Genomic DNA, 20,924 nt, shown 5'->3' with positions numbered 1-20,924 from the left:
GAAGGGGCTAAACATAAAATCATAGTATTTATATATAAATATGTGCAATTTAATAAATAGAGATGTTTGACTGACTAACTAATTTAAAGGAAGTGCACACTTTCATATTGTTAAGAATCACTCAATTTTGAACTTCTGGTTCTTTAAAGATGAGAATAGAATTTTTAAAAATCTCACTTGAAAATAATTCAACTTATATTTTGGATGAAGAATCAACTTTTATTACATTAATACTGTGACAATTAGGATAATGTTGACCTGAGGTCGGGTCTACTGCAAGAATGAGACCAACTCTTCCATGTAGCCGCAGCCATTACCCAATTTAACTTTATGAAGAACTCTAGAAGAAAAAGGAACTAACTAGGAATCAAATGAAAAAATATCATTGATATTGCTGTTGATTTGGGTTTATTATCAGTTGATTATTTTTTTCAGTTAATATTGACTAATTCATCATTTCCTTTCACTTGATTAATTTCTGTGATAGACAACATTCTTCTTCCTCTTTTCTACATAAAGCGTACCAAACCTTAGTTTTGGTGCAGTCATTACTCATGAAAAATCAATATAAATGATTACATAAATAAAGATAATAAAGAAAAAACATGGGATGTGTGAGTCACACTTAGCCATAAAATACTGTGTATCTACAAGAAATTTTAATTTTGTAGAAAATTTCTTAAGGTTAACTTTAGATAACTGATACGTGGATAATTTACAAGTAGACCAACGTGCTTGGATTTCTATATGCTTTAGTTTTTTAATTATTTTTATCACCTAATTTAGACAAGTTAAGTGTTGAAGATTCAATTTATCGGGGCTTATAACTAAATAAAGTTGTCACGATTAGTAGTGGATTTGAAACCCTTATGAATTATGAGTTGAACATCTTTATTAAGTGTGTCAACCTTCATTCACTATATGTTTTTTTGGTTTAACTTTGCTTTACATTTATAGTCATGATAATGAAACCTTTTGCATGAGGTTTTCCTGTTTTAGGATGTGTTTGGGTACATATTTGTAAAATTGAGTTTCTTTTTTGTTTTTTTAGTATCAGGTTTGCTTTCTCACTACATGTCAAATTCAATTAGTATTGAAATGCAACCAAAAGCATTAGGGTATTGCAAATAATTATCTTGGTGAAGCACAAGAGAACATTGGAAAATAAACCCTTATTCATATTTCATAACGTGCCTGCTCTATATTACATCAATGAGGATATAGATCTGCACTGGCCATATATGTACATATCATTTTAGTAATCACGCTATTTATAAACAACACATAGGTTTACAATTAGTCACAACTCTCAACAGGTGTGTATACCGAAAGAGTAATTAATTTTACTTAAGGTTCTTCTATTCTATGAAATTAACATACAAACACAATTGAAATAATTGTAACCTTTGTGATCCTATGTATAGTATATAAATAGCATGATTTTTATTTAACTAAGCATAAAATGCTCCTTCCCATGGTGATATAAAAGGGATCATGAAGCAACAGCTACTTGAATCCCTCCATTGCTGATTGGCATAAAACTTACCCTCTTCTGCAAGTATTTTGAATCCAAACAAAAAAATCAGTGCCAACAAATAGTGTTATGATATATAATGATGGTGTATAAAAAAGGTATTTGAGGTTGAATATGATATATGGTTGGGATCATTATATTCAATAAATGAATTAATTAACATCTAAATTTGATCTTAATTCATACACATTACACTTTATAGTACAATTTAATCAGCAAAGATTAGAAAACATACCTCACGTGGCTTTGGACTATTCTCAACCCTGTCTCTGCTACCCTTAGAATGCATTTGTTGGTCCAACACAGTGTTCTTTTCTCCAATTTCTTCAATTTCACTCCCACTTTCTCTGCCTCTATTAGCAATATACAAACTCATAATCCTCTCTGCTACCTCATCCTCATCTTTGCATTCTTGAATTAACTTCTCAACCTCTGCCTTTGGAAGCCTCATTTTCAACCTCACCCCACCATCATTCTCCTTACTACCTTGCCCATCATCATTGCCGCCGCCGCCGACACCACCAATGTTTCTCTGTTTCATGTTAGAAAGATCAGAAGCAGACCTCCTAGTCAACATTAGGCTCTCAAGCCTATCTTTGGCACTCATGTTAATGCCAGAACGAACCCTCCTTGGGTTTGTCTCTTTTGGAAGCTCCACAAGAAAATAAAGCCTTTTTGGCTCCAATTCTTTATGTGCTTCTAAAGGCTTTGCTCTAGTTCCATAATGCTTAACTGCTTCAGATTCTAACAAAACAAGACCTGGATGATCCTTAAGGATATCACCAGCTTTCACTGGTGTTTTAAGCTTGAATGTTTTGCCATCTATTTGCATCACCTTTGTGGTTTTCTTTGCACCTAAGGTATTACCCATTATACTATAGTATCTCAAGTAACTAGAAATAATTTGTCTTTGGTTTTAGTTTTTAGTTTGAGGCACTAAAGGGTATATACAAAATGATAATAATAATAGCCCTTCAAGGTTGAGAAAATGAAGAAACAACCTTTTATTTTGGGTATTCTTCACAAAGCACCAAAGGGCTAAAGCTCACATGTGAAATGGTGGGGGTGCAAGACTAATACATGGTTTTATAGTTGAAGATTTTTGGGGTACTTGGTCAAAAAAGAAGGCAACTATTAAAAACAAAAGACAATTTTTTTAAGGAAGCACCATAACAGAAAACGTTATAGTTATTATCCTTTCCCTTTCAAGAGATAAAAATACATTTAATCAAAGACTCTGTGTGTCTATTTTACTCGTGATCATGTCTGCTGAATTTAATTTTTATAACAACCGTGTTTAGTGAAATTCCTCAATAGAGGACAAAATTTTAAATGATTAAAGTAACGTGACAAATTCAATATTATATGTTACTTAAACTTCAGTTTAATAGATTGATATTTTGGGTTGAACTTTGATTATATACTTAGTTCTAACAAGTTTTCTTTGAGAATTGTGTCATAAAAATAATCTATAAATTAGATTAAGGTATATTATCAAATAATAAAGTTATTAAAAGAGAAATTATTATCATCAAATTAGTATCGATAGACTAATTTTTGTATTGAACTTGTAAGTCCTAAGTCCTAACTACAATTTTTGAGTAAATTACACTGATATCTCATGAGTTGATATTATGCAAACCATGTAGATCTTTTTAAAACCTATATAAGCCACCACTAATTATATATACATTACACTATCTACCATTGTAAGATATATAAGTGCTCCCACTTTCTCTGCCTCTATTAGCAATATACAAACTCATAATCCTCTCTGCTACCTCATCCTCATCTTTGCATTCTTGAATTAACTTCTCAACCTCTGCCTTTGGAAGCCTCATTTTCAACCTCACCCCACCATCATTCTCCTTACTACCTTGCCCATCATCATTGCCGCCGCCGCCGACACCACCAATGTTTCTCTGTTTCATGTTAGAAAGATCAGAAGCAGACCTCCTAGTCAACATTAGGCTCTCAAGCCTATCTTTGGCACTCATGTTAATGCCAGAACGAACCCTCCTTGGGTTTGTCTCTTTTGGAAGCTCCACAAGAAAATAAAGCCTTTTTGGCTCCAATTCTTTATGTGCTTCTAAAGGCTTTGCTCTAGTTCCATAATGCTTAACTGCTTCAGATTCTAACAAAACAAGACCTGGATGATCCTTAAGGATATCACCAGCTTTCACTGGTGTTTTAAGCTTGAATGTTTTGCCATCTATTTGCATCACCTTTGTGGTTTTCTTTGCACCTAAGGTATTACCCATTATACTATAGTATCTCAAGTAACTAGAAATAATTTGTCTTTGGTTTTAGTTTTTAGTTTGAGGCACTAAAGGGTATATACAAAATGATAATAATAATAGCCCTTCAAGGTTGAGAAAATGAAGAAACAACCTTTTATTTTGGGTATTCTTCACAAAGCACCAAAGGGCTAAAGCTCACATGTGAAATGGTGGGGGTGCAAGACTAATACATGGTTTTATAGTTGAAGATTTTTGGGGTACTTGGTCAAAAAAGAAGGCAACTATTAAAAACAAAAGACAATTTTTTTAAGGAAGCACCATAACAGAAAACGTTATAGTTATTATCCTTTCCCTTTCAAGAGATAAAAATACATTTAATCAAAGACTCTGTGTGTCTATTTTACTCGTGATCATGTCTGCTGAATTTAATTTTTATAACAACCGTGTTTAGTGAAATTCCTCAATAGAGGACAAAATTTTAAATGATTAAAGTAACGTGACAAATTCAATATTATATGTTACTTAAACTTCAGTTTAATAGATTGATATTTTGGGTTGAACTTTGATTATATACTTAGTTCTAACAAGTTTTCTTTGAGAATTGTGTCATAAAAATAATCTATAAATTAGATTAAGGTATATTATCAAATAATAAAGTTATTAAAAGAGAAATTATTATCATCAAATTAGTATCGATAGACTAATTTTTGTATTGAACTTGTAAGTCCTAAGTCCTAACTACAATTTTTGAGTAAATTACACTGATATCTCATGAGTTGATATTATGCAAACCATGTAGATCTTTTTAAAACCTATATAAGCCACCACTAATTATATATACATTACACTATCTACCATTGTAAGATATATAAGTGCAATTTCTTAAATAAAAAATGATGATGAGTGTAATTAAGTCAAACAAAATACGATATATTGTGAAGACAAATTCAAATAATATAAGAGTCGATGTTTATTCTTTATTTTCGTTAGTTATAATATAGTATGAGAGTAATTTAAACACCTCCATAGACTTATTGATACAGTTTGTAACGAATAAAAAATAACAAAAATACATTAAATTTATACTATTTGGACTTGTCTGCACAATATACCATATTTTGTGTGATTTAATTACACTCGTCACTATTTTTGTTTAAAAAATTACACTTATATCTATTACAATATAGTCAGCATAATATACCTATGTAACTAGAAGTGATTCGTACAAGTTTTAAAAATGTAGGGGTAATTTATGTAATTCAACTAAAACTCAAAAAAAATGTACGAGTAAGTCTCTCTAATCTTTTTAATAAGTTGTTGTGCATTTATGATATCTTCAAAGACCTGACTATCGGTATTCGCGGCGTGGTCTCTCGATAATACATGAATTTCAAAGGCATGGCAAATGTTGCATGTGATTGTGAGATATATTTTGACTTTGGGTTGTTCTGATATGTGGAACAACCACTTAATTTCATCATCAATGGCGACAGTATAATTGAAAATTGATTGCTGTTCAAATGAAATGTTGTTAAATACAAGTAATTGATATTCAAGTTCCTTTAAGTTAGGAATACAAATTCTTTTTTATTACGGTTACGTACATTTGTCAAATGAATAATTGAAGCTGCCCAACAAAAATTTAAGAGTATAATATCAATGCATTATAAGATAAATATTTATATACAGCTAGTGTATCATCCACCAATTATTTGTATTACTTTTAATTTATGGTCAATGATGATGGAAAATCAAAGAGGAGTAATATAATGAAAACATACAAAACTCTTATACTATCGGTATATACATTTTTTCCTCCAAATTTAATGCTAAGGATTTTAGATTTGAAAAGTAAAGGCCAAAATCCATGTCCACATTAATAGTTGGCACATCAAATTGGAAGGAATTGTCCTTATGAAATTTAATTAGACCAATGGTAAAATATTCATTTTACGTAGGTAGAACCATTAATGTGGGTGATCAAATCCATGCATCCAGAAGCCCTTCAAATTGTGACATGTTACCTTGTTATCAGGTTGACCGTCATTGTTGTTCAACATGACGACAGGAGTAAAAGCATATTAAATTGTTTTCTTATATCTTTATTCATATCCGTTACTAAAGTGAAATGTTGAATGGTGTAAATTGACTAATTTCTATTATTTTAAATTTAGACAAAATTACTCGTTTTTTTAAGTTAATCTCATTATAATTTTTATTTGTTTCAAAAAGTACTTTTAATTTGACTTTAAATTATTTTTAGTTTTAAATTTGTCATATATGTTGCTTTTCGTTAGCTTTGTTAGGTTAAAAGTCATTTTTTAATGTTAAATTCAAAAAACTAAAAGAAATGTTTTTTGTACAATCTTTCTATTCTAAACTTAATCAGGCTAAAATAAAATTCTGATTGAAAAGTGAAATAGATATGTGAAACACCTATCAGTAGAATTAAAATGGAAATAAAGGGTTATTAAACAAAGTAGAAACAAAAAATAACTTGTAACTATTCCATTTGTTTCTATTTATAAATCACATTTTAGATTTTTTTTGTCCATGAATATAAGTTGTTTTAGATATATATAATCCATATAATAAATCGTACTAATTATTCCTCTAATAAATACATTCTATGTAATTTGGTTTCCATGTTGGAATACCTTTCACTTACTCCATAATAACGAATAGAGAAGTCATTTTGCAATGTTTACATAATTTTAGAGTAACAATTACTTTTATCAAAATTTCTTCATATGTGTAATAGGTATATGTGACTTATAATTACATAGGGATGGAGTAGTTTTTTATTTATCGATTTTCAAGAAGATGGAAGAAAATTAAAGTTCTTTAATGTGAACTGATTCAAACACAACAAATATTTGCATATTATCTTGATCATTTTATGTCACAATATATTTAAAATTCATTTAACATTTCCTTTACTTACAATAACTTTTTTAGAGATTAACTATTATGTGTCCCAGGCACAATTGAATTTAGATATCATAAACGTTAGGTGTAGGATATCATGTAGAGAAACTTGGGCAACCACCCTCTATGTATCGATTGCTAAGCATCCAAGTCCAATTCAGATTGAATTCTTGTAACATAACTCCTTCGAATTGTAGTGTTCTGTCAGAGATTCTTCTATCAAAATCTTCGTAAAGATGGGATGCAAAAACAAATTATGTATTTATTCTTATAATTTTTTTCTAAACTTAACTAACATTATATTTAATTTAATAAAACTAAATTTTTGTACCATCCAAAAAAAACAAAATCAATATTAATTCTTTTGGTTCATGATTAGTATATATCTCTACTTTATCTTAAATGAAGACCTATTCATTCGAGTTTTACATATGGGAAAAATTAAACTTATTCATGAATATTTTTAGTTAAGACATAATTATCTGAGATAAAACATACTTCAATGCTGTTAATGGGGTGACCAATGAAATAGAGACATGGAGGGGAAATCAAGGAGAGTTCAAGTCAAAATAACTTAAATTCAACCAATCAATAGAAACTAATTATACCGATCTGGGAGTTGCTTTTCGTGCTAACTAGCATTATTTATTTTAAAGAACTTTACTCAAGTTTTGAATATTGACTTCGTGTGTATTTTAATATCTCACTCTCTTATCTACACTTCAAAAATAAATGAAAAGCAACGACACATCAAATAATGTCCCAAGTACCGACAAGACAAGACTTTCTCCGGTCGTGTTGGATATTGAATTTTTGGGAGCAACACTTGTTAAGATGGACAATCACGAACTCAAAAAGGTTTAGTTCTTTACCAAAAAAGCTGAGAAATACCCTTGATAGTACTTTGTTATAATGTACACCAAATAGAAATACATCATAGGTACTTGGGCTCATTAGTGTGCTAGATTTATAATCATTATTCTCTAATAATATCTGGCGCTCCCGGGAACGTAGGCACAATCAGCCGAACCCCGATAACAAATTATATTATTTCTTCTCTTCTATTTATTATATGTCCTTTATTTGATTGCTTGTGACCAACGTTGCGCAACAATCACTTCTGTTGCACCAACAATTAGTACCAGAGTCACCAATTAGTAGATGACTCTCTTAACCTAGGCGTCAGATAATGGTTAAAGATGGTGATGGCTATAGACAAGGTGTGTCAAATGTACTGCACAAGGATAAAGTATATGAGTTGAAGGAGAAGAAAACATGACGAAATTGTGGTGGGGCGATATATGTTGATCCAGAAATTTAGAAGGTTGATGTAGTGGATTAGGATCAAGGTGGAGATAGAGACTCAGGGGTTGAGTTTGACCTTGAGACAAGTGTTAGCAATGTTTCTCTCCATATATGGAGAGAATGATCTCATTTGAGATGGGAAGTGGAATATCCTATGGCTTGTCTGTGACATCATAGTGAATATATTAATTGTTAGCAGATTCACAAAAGCATATGTGCGATGACTGACTTTGACGTAGGATGTAACATAGACATTGACTTTGATGCAAGGTGTAACACATGCATTAATAAAGATGCAGAGTGTGACATGGATGCAAGGATGTGACACATGCATTGGTTAGCATTGACGCAAGGTGTGTGTTGTGGTATACTCCTTATGATGGAGTATGAGAGTTCTTTTGAACTATAATTGTCGGAATAGACAATGGTGGTAGCGGTTGACGCTTTCCAAAGAAGCTCCAAGGTTCAGTTTGAGTGAGTATTGAAGAGGATAATTGTTAATGAACTTTTCTGTGTAGAGGTTCCAATATATCGAAAGACTTCCTAGCAATAGGTGACTAGGCAGCGTGTTCCATTATATGGCGACACAGGAAGCTGGACTACAAGTTTGAAGACCTAAGCTCTTGGTAACATCGTCAATGATATTCAGAAGGTCTATGTTGTAGGGGCAGTTAAAGAGAATTAAGTATTGAGCAAGGTAGAATCATATATTAGCTAAGGTGAAGATTCCTGTGTAAATTTCCTAAGGAACAAAATATTTGTCTATTCCAACCAAGGTGAAGATGGTTGGGATGTTTGAAATATGTTATTATATGAAGTCCTACATTGCATAACATTAGAATATAGTTGAATATCAATGTTATATATTGGACTCATGTCCTTGTTATAATATGCACCATATATAAGCATCAAATAGAAACACTCACATGGACATAGACATAATTGGTCGAACATCGTTAACAAATTCCCATATTTCTTTTATTCTATTTATTATATGTCATTTAACCAATCACATGTTTATGGTCAACATTGCACAATGATCACTTCCGCTCCAAATTTAATGTCCCAAATTTAATTTAGAAGAAAAGTTACTCAATCTTGGAAGTGCAGGAATTGTGCGTTCACAACGTTGAATGAGTAACACCCTTCTAATTTCATGAGCACCAATGCATTTTCATTTCCATTTTCTTTTAAAATTATTATTAGATCAACATTTGCTTTCTTTGTATGTACGTAGATCAACAAATGTTTTGCGAGTTAGTCTAACCTACCTACTGATAATGTGCTCAGGTCAAGATTTATGGAGACGATTGCAAAGTTCACCAAATCTCTTCTTACTCTACACAACCACCAAAGTACTGGAATTTTTAAAAGTTATTCCAACATTTTAGAACAAAATAATGACAGATTTTCCCAAAGTTGAAATGTCACACCACAAACAACAACAACAAACTGCGATTTTATTTCACTATATTGAATCAATTACAATAAGGTATATATATGAAAAATTGGGTCAGTAAAAGTTCACTTATCTATCCCAGAAAGTTAGGAGAGATATTCTCCTCAGACAAAGAGCTAAAAAAAAGAAAAGAATATACAATTGATCCTAAAAATAATAAAGAAATAAAACTGTGTGCAGTTGTACAAATCTGTGGCAAATATTCCTGATTGATTATAGGTAAATAGGATCCAATAATCAACACAAACATTAATAGTGACAGGTTAAGTTTGATGATAAAATAAGAACATTTCTCTTTTAGTAAGCCTGCAACAATTCTATCAGATCATAGAGCTGTGTACCAAATTACCAATGTTACATTAACTACATCAATCAATCTCCTCATCAAGGTAGATATTACCACTTGTACATGGCTTCTAAGCATGCCCTTATTACCAGTAATCATTACAGGAGCATTCCCCATTAACAAAATGATGGAAACGATTAGCATCCCTGACAATAATTTCCCTCTTAACTATCTTTGATATGTATTTTGTAACAGTGTGACAATCAACACAGACACGAAGATTTTTAGTGATCTTAATCGAACTACCATATGGTGTGCTTAAAAGACCAAATGCAATAGCTAATCTCTCGCTATGTCCCCATAGCAACTTAACCTTCATTGGCTCATTTACGTTGCGAAGAATGCAACTAGTATCAGGAACATAACCACAAGCCTCCACCTCAAGCCTCATATTTTCTAATAATTGATTAATATCATCCCATTTAGGATGTGAATCATCACCAGCAAAAAATGTGTATACTTGGTTGCCTACTTCAATTAAACTATAAGCAGGTGTTTTCTTCAGACCCCGTATCCTCATGAGGCCTCGGACGTAATTCACTGAATCCCATCGCCTTGCTTCGGCGTAAATATTTGATAACATGATATAAATTCCACTGTTCAAGTAATCTAAAGAAAGTAATTTATCTGCAATTTCTATCCCCATGTTAATATTCTTATGGGTTCTGCAACCACTTAGCAATGCTTCAAGCACGCTACTGCTGGGTTCAAAGGGCATTTGTTTCACCAATGCATTTGCTTCCTCGAGATGCCCTGCTCGACTCAGAAGATCGACGAGACAAGCATAGTGTTTGTCACTAGGCTTAATGTTATGATCTTTTTCCATACTTAAGAACAAACTCTTACCCTTTTCAACAAGGCCCGAGTGACTGCAAGCTGTTAGTAAAGAAACAAATGTAATTTGATTTGGCTTGAGCCCCTCCTCCATCATTCTATCATAGACACCAATAGCATGATGCCCATGACCATGCATTCCATAACCCATTATCATAGAGTTACAGAGTATAACATCTTTTAAAGAGAATCCATTATTAAACAACTTCTCAGCAAAGTGAATTTTTCCACACTTGGCATACATATCAATCAAAGCTGACATATTAACCACATCATATGCATAACAATGCCGGATCAAATGAGCATGGACACTCTTTCCTTTCTTGAGAGATCCTAGGTTGGCACAGCAATGCACTAAACTAACAAGAGTGACACTATTGGCAGCCACATTTTCTTCTTGCATCTGACAAAATAACATTAGGGCATCCACTGCATAGCCATTTTGCGATAAACCGACTAGCATAGAAGTCCACGTTATTACATTCCTTTTTTCCATCCTTCTGAAAGCAGTACTTGCCTGATTTGCGGCACCACATTTAAAATACATGTCAACTACTGTAGTGGACAAAACTAGATTAGATTCAAGTCCTTTTCTAATGACACAAGCATGGAGGATTTTTCCATTTTTGAAGTTAGATGTTTGAGAACAGCCCTGAATAAGGCTCACCAAGGTTCCTGAATCAAACCCAATGCCACTTTGGACTAGTCTATTAAAAAGAGCTAAAGATTCAGGTATCATACCATTTTGAACATATCCTGAAATCATAGCATTCCATGAAACTAAATTTCTAGTAGACATGCTATTGAAAACCAAAGTAGCACTGCCAGTGTCACCCAAATTACTATACATATCGACTAACGAAGTGAGCACAAATACATCATCGCCCATGTCTAATGCAAGGATACAACCATGTATACATCTTCCAAGTTTTGTGAGTCCACTTTCTCCACAAGCTTTGAGTATGCTTGCCATCGTCACATGACTCGGCCTTATCCCACAACCAATCATCTCAAGGAACATTTTAATTGCCTCCTTAAAGTGGCCCTCATGCACATAACCCCCAATGATTGAATTCCAGCAGACAACATCTCTTTCAGGCATCCGATTAAAAACCACTCTCGCATCATCAAGATTACCAGATTTCACCAAAAAATTAATCACCGAACTTCCGACATACGGATGCAAATGGAACCCATTCTCAACAGCTATCCTAACAATTTCCATGCCAATCTCGTTATCCAACAAACCGGTGCAAGCCTTGAGAGCAAAATTACATGTGTAACCACTGATTTCCATATCACAAGACCTCATCATTTTGAACAAATGGAGAACTTCAGCATAATGCCGGTTTCTTACATAACCAGCCATCATGGCATTACAAAGAATAGTTTCCGGGTGAGAACACCGATCAAACACATGGCGTGCAACAGTGAGAAAACCCAAATCAGAATAAGCTTTGACAAGTTTTGTAGCCAGAAAGTGATCGTCGAAAACCCAGTTCCTGATGATCTGAGCGTGGATGGAGCTGAGATGGATAAGGGTGTTAGAGAATTGGTTCAAGAGTGAGGAGAATTTGTATATAATGGGAAGAGGTTGTTGGCATGTTGTGAATGGTGCAACGTTGTAAATGAGCCTGGAGAGTATCCTGGACTTGACAATTGAGTCTCTCAAATGAAAATATAATGAAGACATGAACGAAGATTATAACTCAGGTTAATCATCAACTAGTGTCTGGTACAGTAGTGCTTCTTCTTCCAAGTTTGAATGTTATAAATTCCATCTTTGCTTGCTCCTGCACATAATCAACTATTCTACCAACGCACAAGTACGTGACCAATAAGTATACCCAATACCTTTTTGTGAGAAAGACTTAACGTGTTTGGATATGTTCTATATGTTTTTTTTTTGTTAGTCAAATTGGGGTGCTGCACTTGATAAGCTCCAAGTAGTTGTGTTGGGAGAATTGGGAAATAAACGGAAATCTCCTATCATTTTGTTAAATATAAATTAACAATCATTGAGAAACCATGTTATCAGAAATTTAAAATAAGAATTATTTCCCAATGGAGTTGTACAACATAGTTATATATCCACTTGAACTATACATATTCCTTATGTGAAAGTCAATGAGACACTAAACCGCCACAAGCATGGAACAACAACTTCATTGTTGTGAATTACGCACCAAGTACTCTTAGGCATTTGTAAATAAAACCCAACCCTTAGCAAATGAACTGTGCATATTCCCTAATTACCCAAAAAACAAAAAACCTAATTGCTTGGTTCATATCGATTTCCTTGTCTTTTTCTTCACATATTCCACTTTCATTATTTGATTTGGAGCATAAATAAAGATTGATGTTGATACTGGATAAATATATTACATATTGACAGACCAACACTGCAGTTTGCTTTTGTTGCTTAGTTTCTTTGTAAATGGTGATTTCTTTGGTAAGGGGGCAGAAAAGCCAGAAGCTCATCATGCAGACAACCTTTTCAACAGAGCAAACAAATTGAAGAGGAAAACAGAAACTTCTGTAAGAATTTCGTAGGGAAAACAATATATGAATTGATTACTTTACACGCTCATACAGGGGTTAAAAAAAGAACAAACCAAGAAAAGAAGGAAAAAATACACTGAACCAATGAGGCAGACTTTCTTATTTCACCCTTCTATGATCAGTTTGCCAAACAAGGTGTGGAAAATTATGTCAAAGAATCAGAGAGAAAGATATTGAACTTAAAAGTGCTTTGCACCACAACACCCTTCAAATCTGCTGTAACTTATGAAGATGCTCCAATAATGAAGTAGCCTTGCGTTTGGCCCTCTCTGTACCACTCCTAGCAAGGTCAGAAAGAGGTATGACAGCACCAAGCCTACTTAAACAAGCAAGATTGTCGGTGTCCCTCTTGCACAAGGCAAGTAAAATGGCAACTGCATTCTCTTTGTTGCGAGGCAATCCTGTCCTCAAAAGATCTATTAAAACTGGTATTATGCTGGCTTTTACTATAGCAACCTTTGCCTCTTGGTGGCTTGCAAGAACTGACATTATTGTAAGGGCTTCATCAACCATTGATTGGCTTGAATCTGTAAGCATCTTCAACAATGCTGTGATAATCCCTGCTCTTATGGCCCTGCCCTTGTTACCTTGATAAATGCATAAATTGAACAATGCTGTTGCTGCATCTTTCTTCCCTCTAGGGCTCCCATTTTGGAGCAATTCTACCAATGCGGGAATAGCTCCTGAGGCACCAATTATTATCTTGTTCTCATCTGCAAGTGACAAGCTAAAGAGGGTTGCAGCTGCATTTTCCCTCGCTTCCATGGTTCCTGCTCTCAGGACTTGGACAATGGATGGAATGGCACCAGCGAGCATTATAAGTCCCTTGTTACTTTCATATATAGAAAGGTTGAGGATGGAAGTAACTGCATTGTCTTGTGTCAATACATCTTCTGATGTTAAAAGGTTGACTAGAACCGGAATTGCTCCAGCTTCAGCAATTAGTATCCTGTTGTCTGTGCTTCGTTTGGACAGTGATCGAATTTCAGTAACAGCTGCTCTACGCTCCTCAATTGACCGGCTCGAGAGCTTCCGGACCAAAGCTTCGATTGCTTCTATGTCACCTGTAACATCTCTGAACGATCCATCGCTCTTTTTCATTTTGCCATTCGTTAGTCCTGTTGGCTGCTCAATGTTGTTCTCTATACACCACTGACTAATAAGGCTCCTTAACACATAATTTGGAGTAAGGGTCAAATGTTGGAGCTTCTGCTGAGTTTTTGGACACGTTGTATTTCCACAATCTATCCACCTCTGTATGTAAGATCTCTCATATGTCTGCAGAATTAAAAAGAACATGTAATATGAGTGAGCTAAAAATTCACAGGAGTGCCTTGTGTTTTATGCAACATTGGAAATGAATATACCTGCCCGGTGGCCACAATAACAGGATCTCTCATTAGTTCCAGTGATATTGGGCAAAGAAAATCTTCAGGGATCACAATTGCTTCTGGTTTTTTAACTCCGGATTGACTTTTACTCTCAGATTTTTCTTGACTTTCAGGATCAGTAACATTTGATGAAGAAACATCAGTGCAAACAGGGATGCTCCTTGATCTTTCCAAGAGAGAAAATGCCCGAAATGTACTGCAGCCTTTCCCACCAATGTTTTTAGGAATTCTGTTCAATTCTGATAGTTTTTCAGGACAGCTGTGCTGTTTATGCAATCCGTTCACAGATTTGCCAAGAACCTGAGCAAACTCTTGATCCATGGGCTGGGATAATTCATGAAATGGCATTTTTGAAATCATAAACCCATATTTATCTGTGGCTCGTCTCAATTGTGTTCTAACCAAGTCCACCTAGAAAAGCAGATACTATTAGTAAGTTCACTCAAGGAAGTTGTATGTAAAAACAACTAAAAAATTAAGATTTATCCAAGTTCTACCTGTTCTCTGACTTCCTCTGAGATATCCAAATTGCCATACGGTAAGTTGCTTAATACTTTTTCCAATTTCCATGTCACACACTGAAATTGATAGGTAATGGTCTTGGCAGCTCCATCCTTAAATCAAGATATATCAAAGTTCAGAGATGTATATAGACATCCTCTTACAGTCTTAAGATATACATGCCCACAGAAATTTAGCATGGGTAAGATTCCAAGTTAAATAATTAATGAAGTCTAAATAATCTCAATTTGAAGAATATTTCTTGAATGAAGTAAATAATTCAAAGAACAATATAGAAAATGCCAAAAAGAGGAACAACTTTCGTCAAGGAAACAATATATTGAACATGTGCAGGCCATGAGTAACCTATGTATGGAACATGTTGATTCCCCAAACAAAACATGATATCATATTCGTAATTTTGATTGCACATATCATACCCATCTGCACAAAATTTTAGTTGCTAAAAAACACGATTTAACCTGAAAGTGCAACCCCTCCGAATCGAGTAATAGCTAAAACATTATCCCAAAATTAAATCTTGGCATGTCCAAATTGGAGTTACATATGGAAGCGAGGTTTTAATTGCCGCGACCCACTTTTATTACTATTTTAAACAATTTATTTTCCAACATGGAAGTTAAAATTTTAATTACTATTTTTCACTTTTACCATCAATTAGGATATGTTAAATTAGAGAGATAAACAATGAAATAAGGGTATGTTAATTAAAAACACGGTAATTTAATACATATGAACGCACTTATTATGTTGCTTCAATCTGGGTGTTTTCTCTGTAATGACAGATAAATAAGAACATCTAATGGCAAAATTGGAATTTTATAATGAGACAAATCAACACTAATTGTTGAACGCCGCAACGTAATTACCAAAATAAATAATGAAAATAACAAAATCAAAATTTAGCAATTTCAGATAGGAGTTCACAAACTACAGATCTAAATTATAGAGAAACCCAATTATAAACATCAAACGCATCTTTTAACAAAGTTGAAGCTGGAATTCTAAAACAAGAAAAATGTTAGATCGAGAGATACTCACAGAAGAGCAATTGGAACGAAAGTTCTTAGCTATTGAAAGCAAGCGTTTGGCAGAGTGAAGAGCAAGAACCAGATCAGAGGACCACGAATCAGAATCACCAGTAGTAGTAGAAGAAGTAGCAGCAGAATCAACAACCTTCGGCAATTCTTTAATCTCCTCGAACAAGTAGGTGAGGAGTGAGATCCGGCGAACCAGATCGGTGCAGTCTTTCCTGAACATGACATCGGCGGCAATGGCGTCGGCAGTGGATGAATCGCCGGAGCACATTCCGGCTATGTCGTGAATGAGAGAAAGAATCTCCTCCGGCGAGTGGTTACCGGCGGGGACTTCGCCGGCCATGTTTTGCGGTTAGTAATGGAAATGGTAATGATAAGTGTTGGGGAGAGTTGTGGGAAAGTCTGAGAGAGTCTAATAAAGTGTGTGATGAGACTTATTGAATGGTGACACGTGGCAATAGTGCTCTAAGATTTTTGCTTTCACGTTCACGGGCTTTTCAAATGATTGAGTTTTATTAATTAATGAGAAACAAGTATAAAATAAGACATTTATACACAAAAATTATATTATTCACTATTTTTTTTTATAATTATTATTCACTACTCGAAAATGTATTATAAATAAATGATTGATAATATAATGATTATATAAATATACATACTGAAAATTTATTATAAATTATTTGATGGAATGAAATTATCAAAATTAGTTTATCTAATGTGTATAAATGATATTAATCCCTAATTTATAAACTTAAAACACTTTTAGTAAGTTATAAAATAATATTATTTACTTATAAGTTGGTGACATTGAACTTAAACCATTTATTAAAAGAACACCAAGCACTTTATTAATTATGTTAAAAGCTTATTACTAACAATAGGGTTATTGAATGATATAAGATATTGTTTAATTTTTAGATAGTTATAAAGTTAAAAGTCACTATTTGATTCTTGAGAATTCCACTTAATTATAGTGATAATTACACATAAAAAAAATTAGTTTATTATTTATAATGTGAATAAATACATTTAATTAATAAAAAAACATAAAACCTTATTAATAGTGTTACTAAACATGTTATAATCATTTTCTAGACTTATTATGGTCAAAGTGAATTTTGTTCTTTAACAAATAACAATGTACTTTATTCAACACTAGTGTATCAACATATACTTCATATCTCTTGACTTAGATTTTTATTTTATACAACTAAATATTTTTATAATCATTTTGTATCTATACTTCTATACTATATATAAAGTCAAAACTTGAAATAACTTCCCTCATGGTGTAATTTTCATTTCCTATTTTGCCCTTCACATTATTTAATTTTTACAAAAAAAACTATATAAACCTAAGCAACCACCACCAATACATTAATTAACCACATATCTCACATTAAATTAAGCATTATCATAAACACAAAAAATATAATATAAAGTGCACCGAACACAACAAATACATTTTAATTCAAAAAAATGAAATATATAAAAATTGAATATGTAGTATCACACAATATTCGTCGGCAGGCACGAAGTGCCTGTACACACTAGTAATTATAATGTCAATTTTTATATTATAAATTTTTATTGGATATATTTTAAATTATATTTTTTGTATTAAAATGTCCAATTTAAAATGAGAGTGATAGTTTCAATTTGCAATTAATTTTTTGTAATAATTACCTATGATTATGTGATTTTTTTTATATAAATTAAAAATGTTAAAAGCAAAATATTAAAGTAGAAAATACATCATGATAATAGTTATAGACTTACATTATATTTTGGCTTTATAAATAGTATAGATAATAAAAAGATGGAGCTAATGTTAGAAAAAGTTAACTATTAATAACTAAATGATAGTAATGATAATATATGAAATTTCATTTGAAATGGAAATTATTTAATTTACTATTCCCTCCTATCCTTAAATATTTATATTTTATTATTTTTCACTCATATTTTAGAAACTCAATGATCAATTAAACATTTTTCTAATCGTTTCCTTATTTATCATATCGTATTTATCATCATTAATTTACTCTTTAATGTCTCATTAATTGAATAGATCATAATGTTAATCTGGGGTTCAATGTATTTCATATTTTGAATTTTAGTACACTATCACGAATAATTTTTTTATGTAAGTTTGAATCATTTGATGTATAATATTCTAGTGTGTACAATAGACATTTTGTTTGTCAACTAACATTTTTATTTTATATATTGAATATTTCATTTTTATATATTTCATTTTAGATAATAATATAATAATTTTTTTTGTATTAAGTATACATAATATTGTAATTTTGTTTGAATGTTTAATTACACATGATATTATAATTTTTTATATAATTTGAGATTGAGTATAGCGTCTATGTATGATATAATTTTTTATAAAGGAAGTGTCTTCTAAGAAAGAATAAGCCTTTAATTAAAAGTGTGAACTTCCTTATATGAAAAAAATTGGATCAAAGAGGAACATGAAGTAATCTTCATATATGGAGAATAAAGTATAAAGATATTAAATTGTTTTAGTGTTTAAAGGACATAATATAATATGTTCTTCATTAAAAGAATAACCTAAAGTAAAACATACAACCTCTTGAACCACTTTTTGCATCGAATTATTACAAAATTATTTTCATTGTGTTACAAAATTGATTATATTGTCTTTCAATTACCATCATTTAAGTATATAAATGTAACTAAATGAAATTATACATGTTCAATTACCTAAAAATTTTTTTGCTGATGAGGAGATAAACTGTGTCATTTGTAAAACTCATGATGAATCTTATGAGCATCTTTTCCTTAGTTGTGAGTTTGCTTTTGCTGTTTTGGAAAGGTGTCTATTTTTGGCTTCAAGTTATTGATACAATTCTTACTACAATTTTTGATTTTTTGAACTTGCATGATGACATTGGTAGAAGGGGGAAAGCTTTGGAGGATGACATGGTTTACAGTGGTATGGTCTATTTGGGTTATGAAAAATGATATAATCTTTTCCTAAAAGGATGTCAACTATATGCATTGAGATTTAATTCAAGCTAGGTCTTGGACTTGGTTCCTCTCAAAAATTGGTTCAACATCATTAATATTCTCAAATTTGTGTATAGATCTTAAGTATTGTATTTCTTTATACTCTAAAAAGATTGCTTATTGATCTTCTCTTATATTGGGTTAACATTCATTGTGCTTGATTTAATACATTTTGCTTATCAGAAAAAAGTAATAAAGGTAAAGTTGAGATATAAAAATTAGGTATGTTCAACTACCTATATATTCTTAAAACATGTTTGGCAATAATATAAAATTATAGTTGTGGTTAATAATGTGAAATAATATAAAAGTATTTTAGTCTGAACATTCCAAACTTTTTGCATGATTTAACTATATTTTAATATTTATTCATAACCATAAATATCGATATTTAAGGAATAAATACAATATTTTTTAGCATTAGTTTTAACTTAAGTATTTAATGTTAAAAAAAGAGAATATAATATCTATACATAATATAAAAATTATACACATTCATTATATTATCAATTATTCATTTATATTATATTTTTTAGAAGAATTAATAATAAAAATATGAGTAGTAAATAGTATAATAACAACCAACAAAATTGATACACATACATCCCATATTTTTTCTCAGTTGAGTATTTAATTGGACAGAGAATGTTAATAGTGGGGAGCGAGAATCTCGGAGAGATTGAAAATTGAGAAGATAATGAGAGAGAATGATTAAGAGAAAGAGTAAGGAAACAAAAGAATACAGTTGGGTTTGGAATCTTATGAATTGTAATGCAACCTACCACTGTTTTTAATTTTATATTTTAATTATAGTATATTATTATCTTTTTTTAGCAAATACTTCACACACTACACACCTATACATTCTTGACAATACTAATTAATGATGGTTGAATTTTGATTACCGACATCTTAAAATCATAATCTCTTTATAATTAGATAAAAAAAACAAAAGACTATATTTGATTTTACACCTTATAAATAATGTTTGCGAACTATAACGATGTAAAGATGCATAGTTCTTTATGGAATAGAAGAAGCATGGGTTTTGTATTAAAAAAATACAAACTATTTGTATCTAAAACAAACGGAATGAACGTGTTCTTGTTAGTTTTCTAAATGTTAAAGTAAATAAGTAATGTATAAAATCACTACTTAATAAATTAACACATATAAAAAAAATCATTGTGTCATTATTTATAACAATTTTCATAAGCAAGGTTTTTTATGGGAAGAGAGTATATGAGACAATATGCGGCTCGGAGATTTAAGGTGTAACACTATATATCCGACGGCTGTACCAAGTAAACTAATTCTTACAAACTTATATATAAAAAAACAATTTTATTATTTGTTAAGTATAAATAGTGTGCACTGTTACTTTGAAATAATGATGTATTATGACCATACCCTACATAGTTTTTTTTGCACAAATATTCATTTTTGTCCATCAATATTTTTGTGTTTACCATTTAATCTTAAAAAATTTAAATTATTACCACTTAAATTCCCAAAAAGTATACTATATCACCCATGTTAGTCAATTTGTTACTTGAGCTCTGGCTATATTAGCTAATGTGCATATATGATTTGTTAAATGAATAAAAGATGTTGAGTGAATACATGATTTAATCCTTAGTTTCACTGTAGAAATTGTTCCCACATGCAAAATTGGTGATTGAAATGAAATTGTTCAACGTAGCAACCAAAATGAAGAG

At 31.8% G+C, this 20,924-nt stretch overlaps 3 protein-coding genes across 5 annotated transcripts; all 3 read right to left on the bottom strand.

The window, feature by feature from the left end:
* LOC109349464 (uncharacterized protein At1g66480-like) lies at window positions 1,273-4,016 on the bottom strand. 3 transcript variants are annotated; one of them, XM_019590274.1, is made up of 3 exons: window positions 1,833-2,631; window positions 1,770-1,802; window positions 1,273-1,552 (listed from the first exon to the last, which is right to left on the bottom strand). In XM_019590274.1, the coding sequence occupies exons 1-3, from the start codon at window positions 2,403-2,405 to the stop codon at window positions 1,493-1,495; spliced, it is 666 nt and encodes a 221-aa protein (XP_019445819.1). In that variant the 5' UTR covers window positions 2,406-2,631; the 3' UTR covers window positions 1,273-1,492. The 3 variants fall into 3 exon arrangements, with proteins under 3 accessions (XP_019445819.1, XP_019445818.1, XP_019445817.1); XM_019590273.1 differs by adding an exon at window positions 3,276-4,016 and having other exon boundaries at window positions 1,276-1,552; window positions 1,770-1,885; XM_019590272.1 differs by having other exon boundaries at window positions 1,279-1,552; window positions 1,770-2,621.
* Window positions 9,559-12,423, bottom strand: LOC109349463 (pentatricopeptide repeat-containing protein At3g12770-like). The gene has a single exon (XM_019590270.1). The coding sequence runs from the start codon at window positions 12,337-12,339 to the stop codon at window positions 9,898-9,900; it is 2,442 nt and encodes an 813-aa protein (XP_019445815.1). The 5' UTR covers window positions 12,340-12,423; the 3' UTR covers window positions 9,559-9,897.
* Window positions 13,161-16,568, bottom strand: LOC109349462 (U-box domain-containing protein 11-like). Its single transcript, XM_019590269.1, has 4 exons — window positions 16,163-16,568; window positions 15,097-15,213; window positions 14,576-15,010; window positions 13,161-14,486 (listed from the first exon to the last, which is right to left on the bottom strand). The coding sequence occupies exons 1-4, from the start codon at window positions 16,499-16,501 to the stop codon at window positions 13,416-13,418; spliced, it is 1,962 nt and encodes a 653-aa protein (XP_019445814.1). The 5' UTR covers window positions 16,502-16,568; the 3' UTR covers window positions 13,161-13,415.

This window comes from Lupinus angustifolius, chromosome LG06 (genome assembly GCF_001865875.1).
Source record: "Lupinus angustifolius cultivar Tanjil chromosome LG06, LupAngTanjil_v1.0, whole genome shotgun sequence".
NCBI classification, from domain to species: domain Eukaryota; kingdom Viridiplantae; phylum Streptophyta; class Magnoliopsida; order Fabales; family Fabaceae; genus Lupinus; species Lupinus angustifolius.
This window is presented reverse-complemented; position numbering and strand designations above follow the sequence as displayed.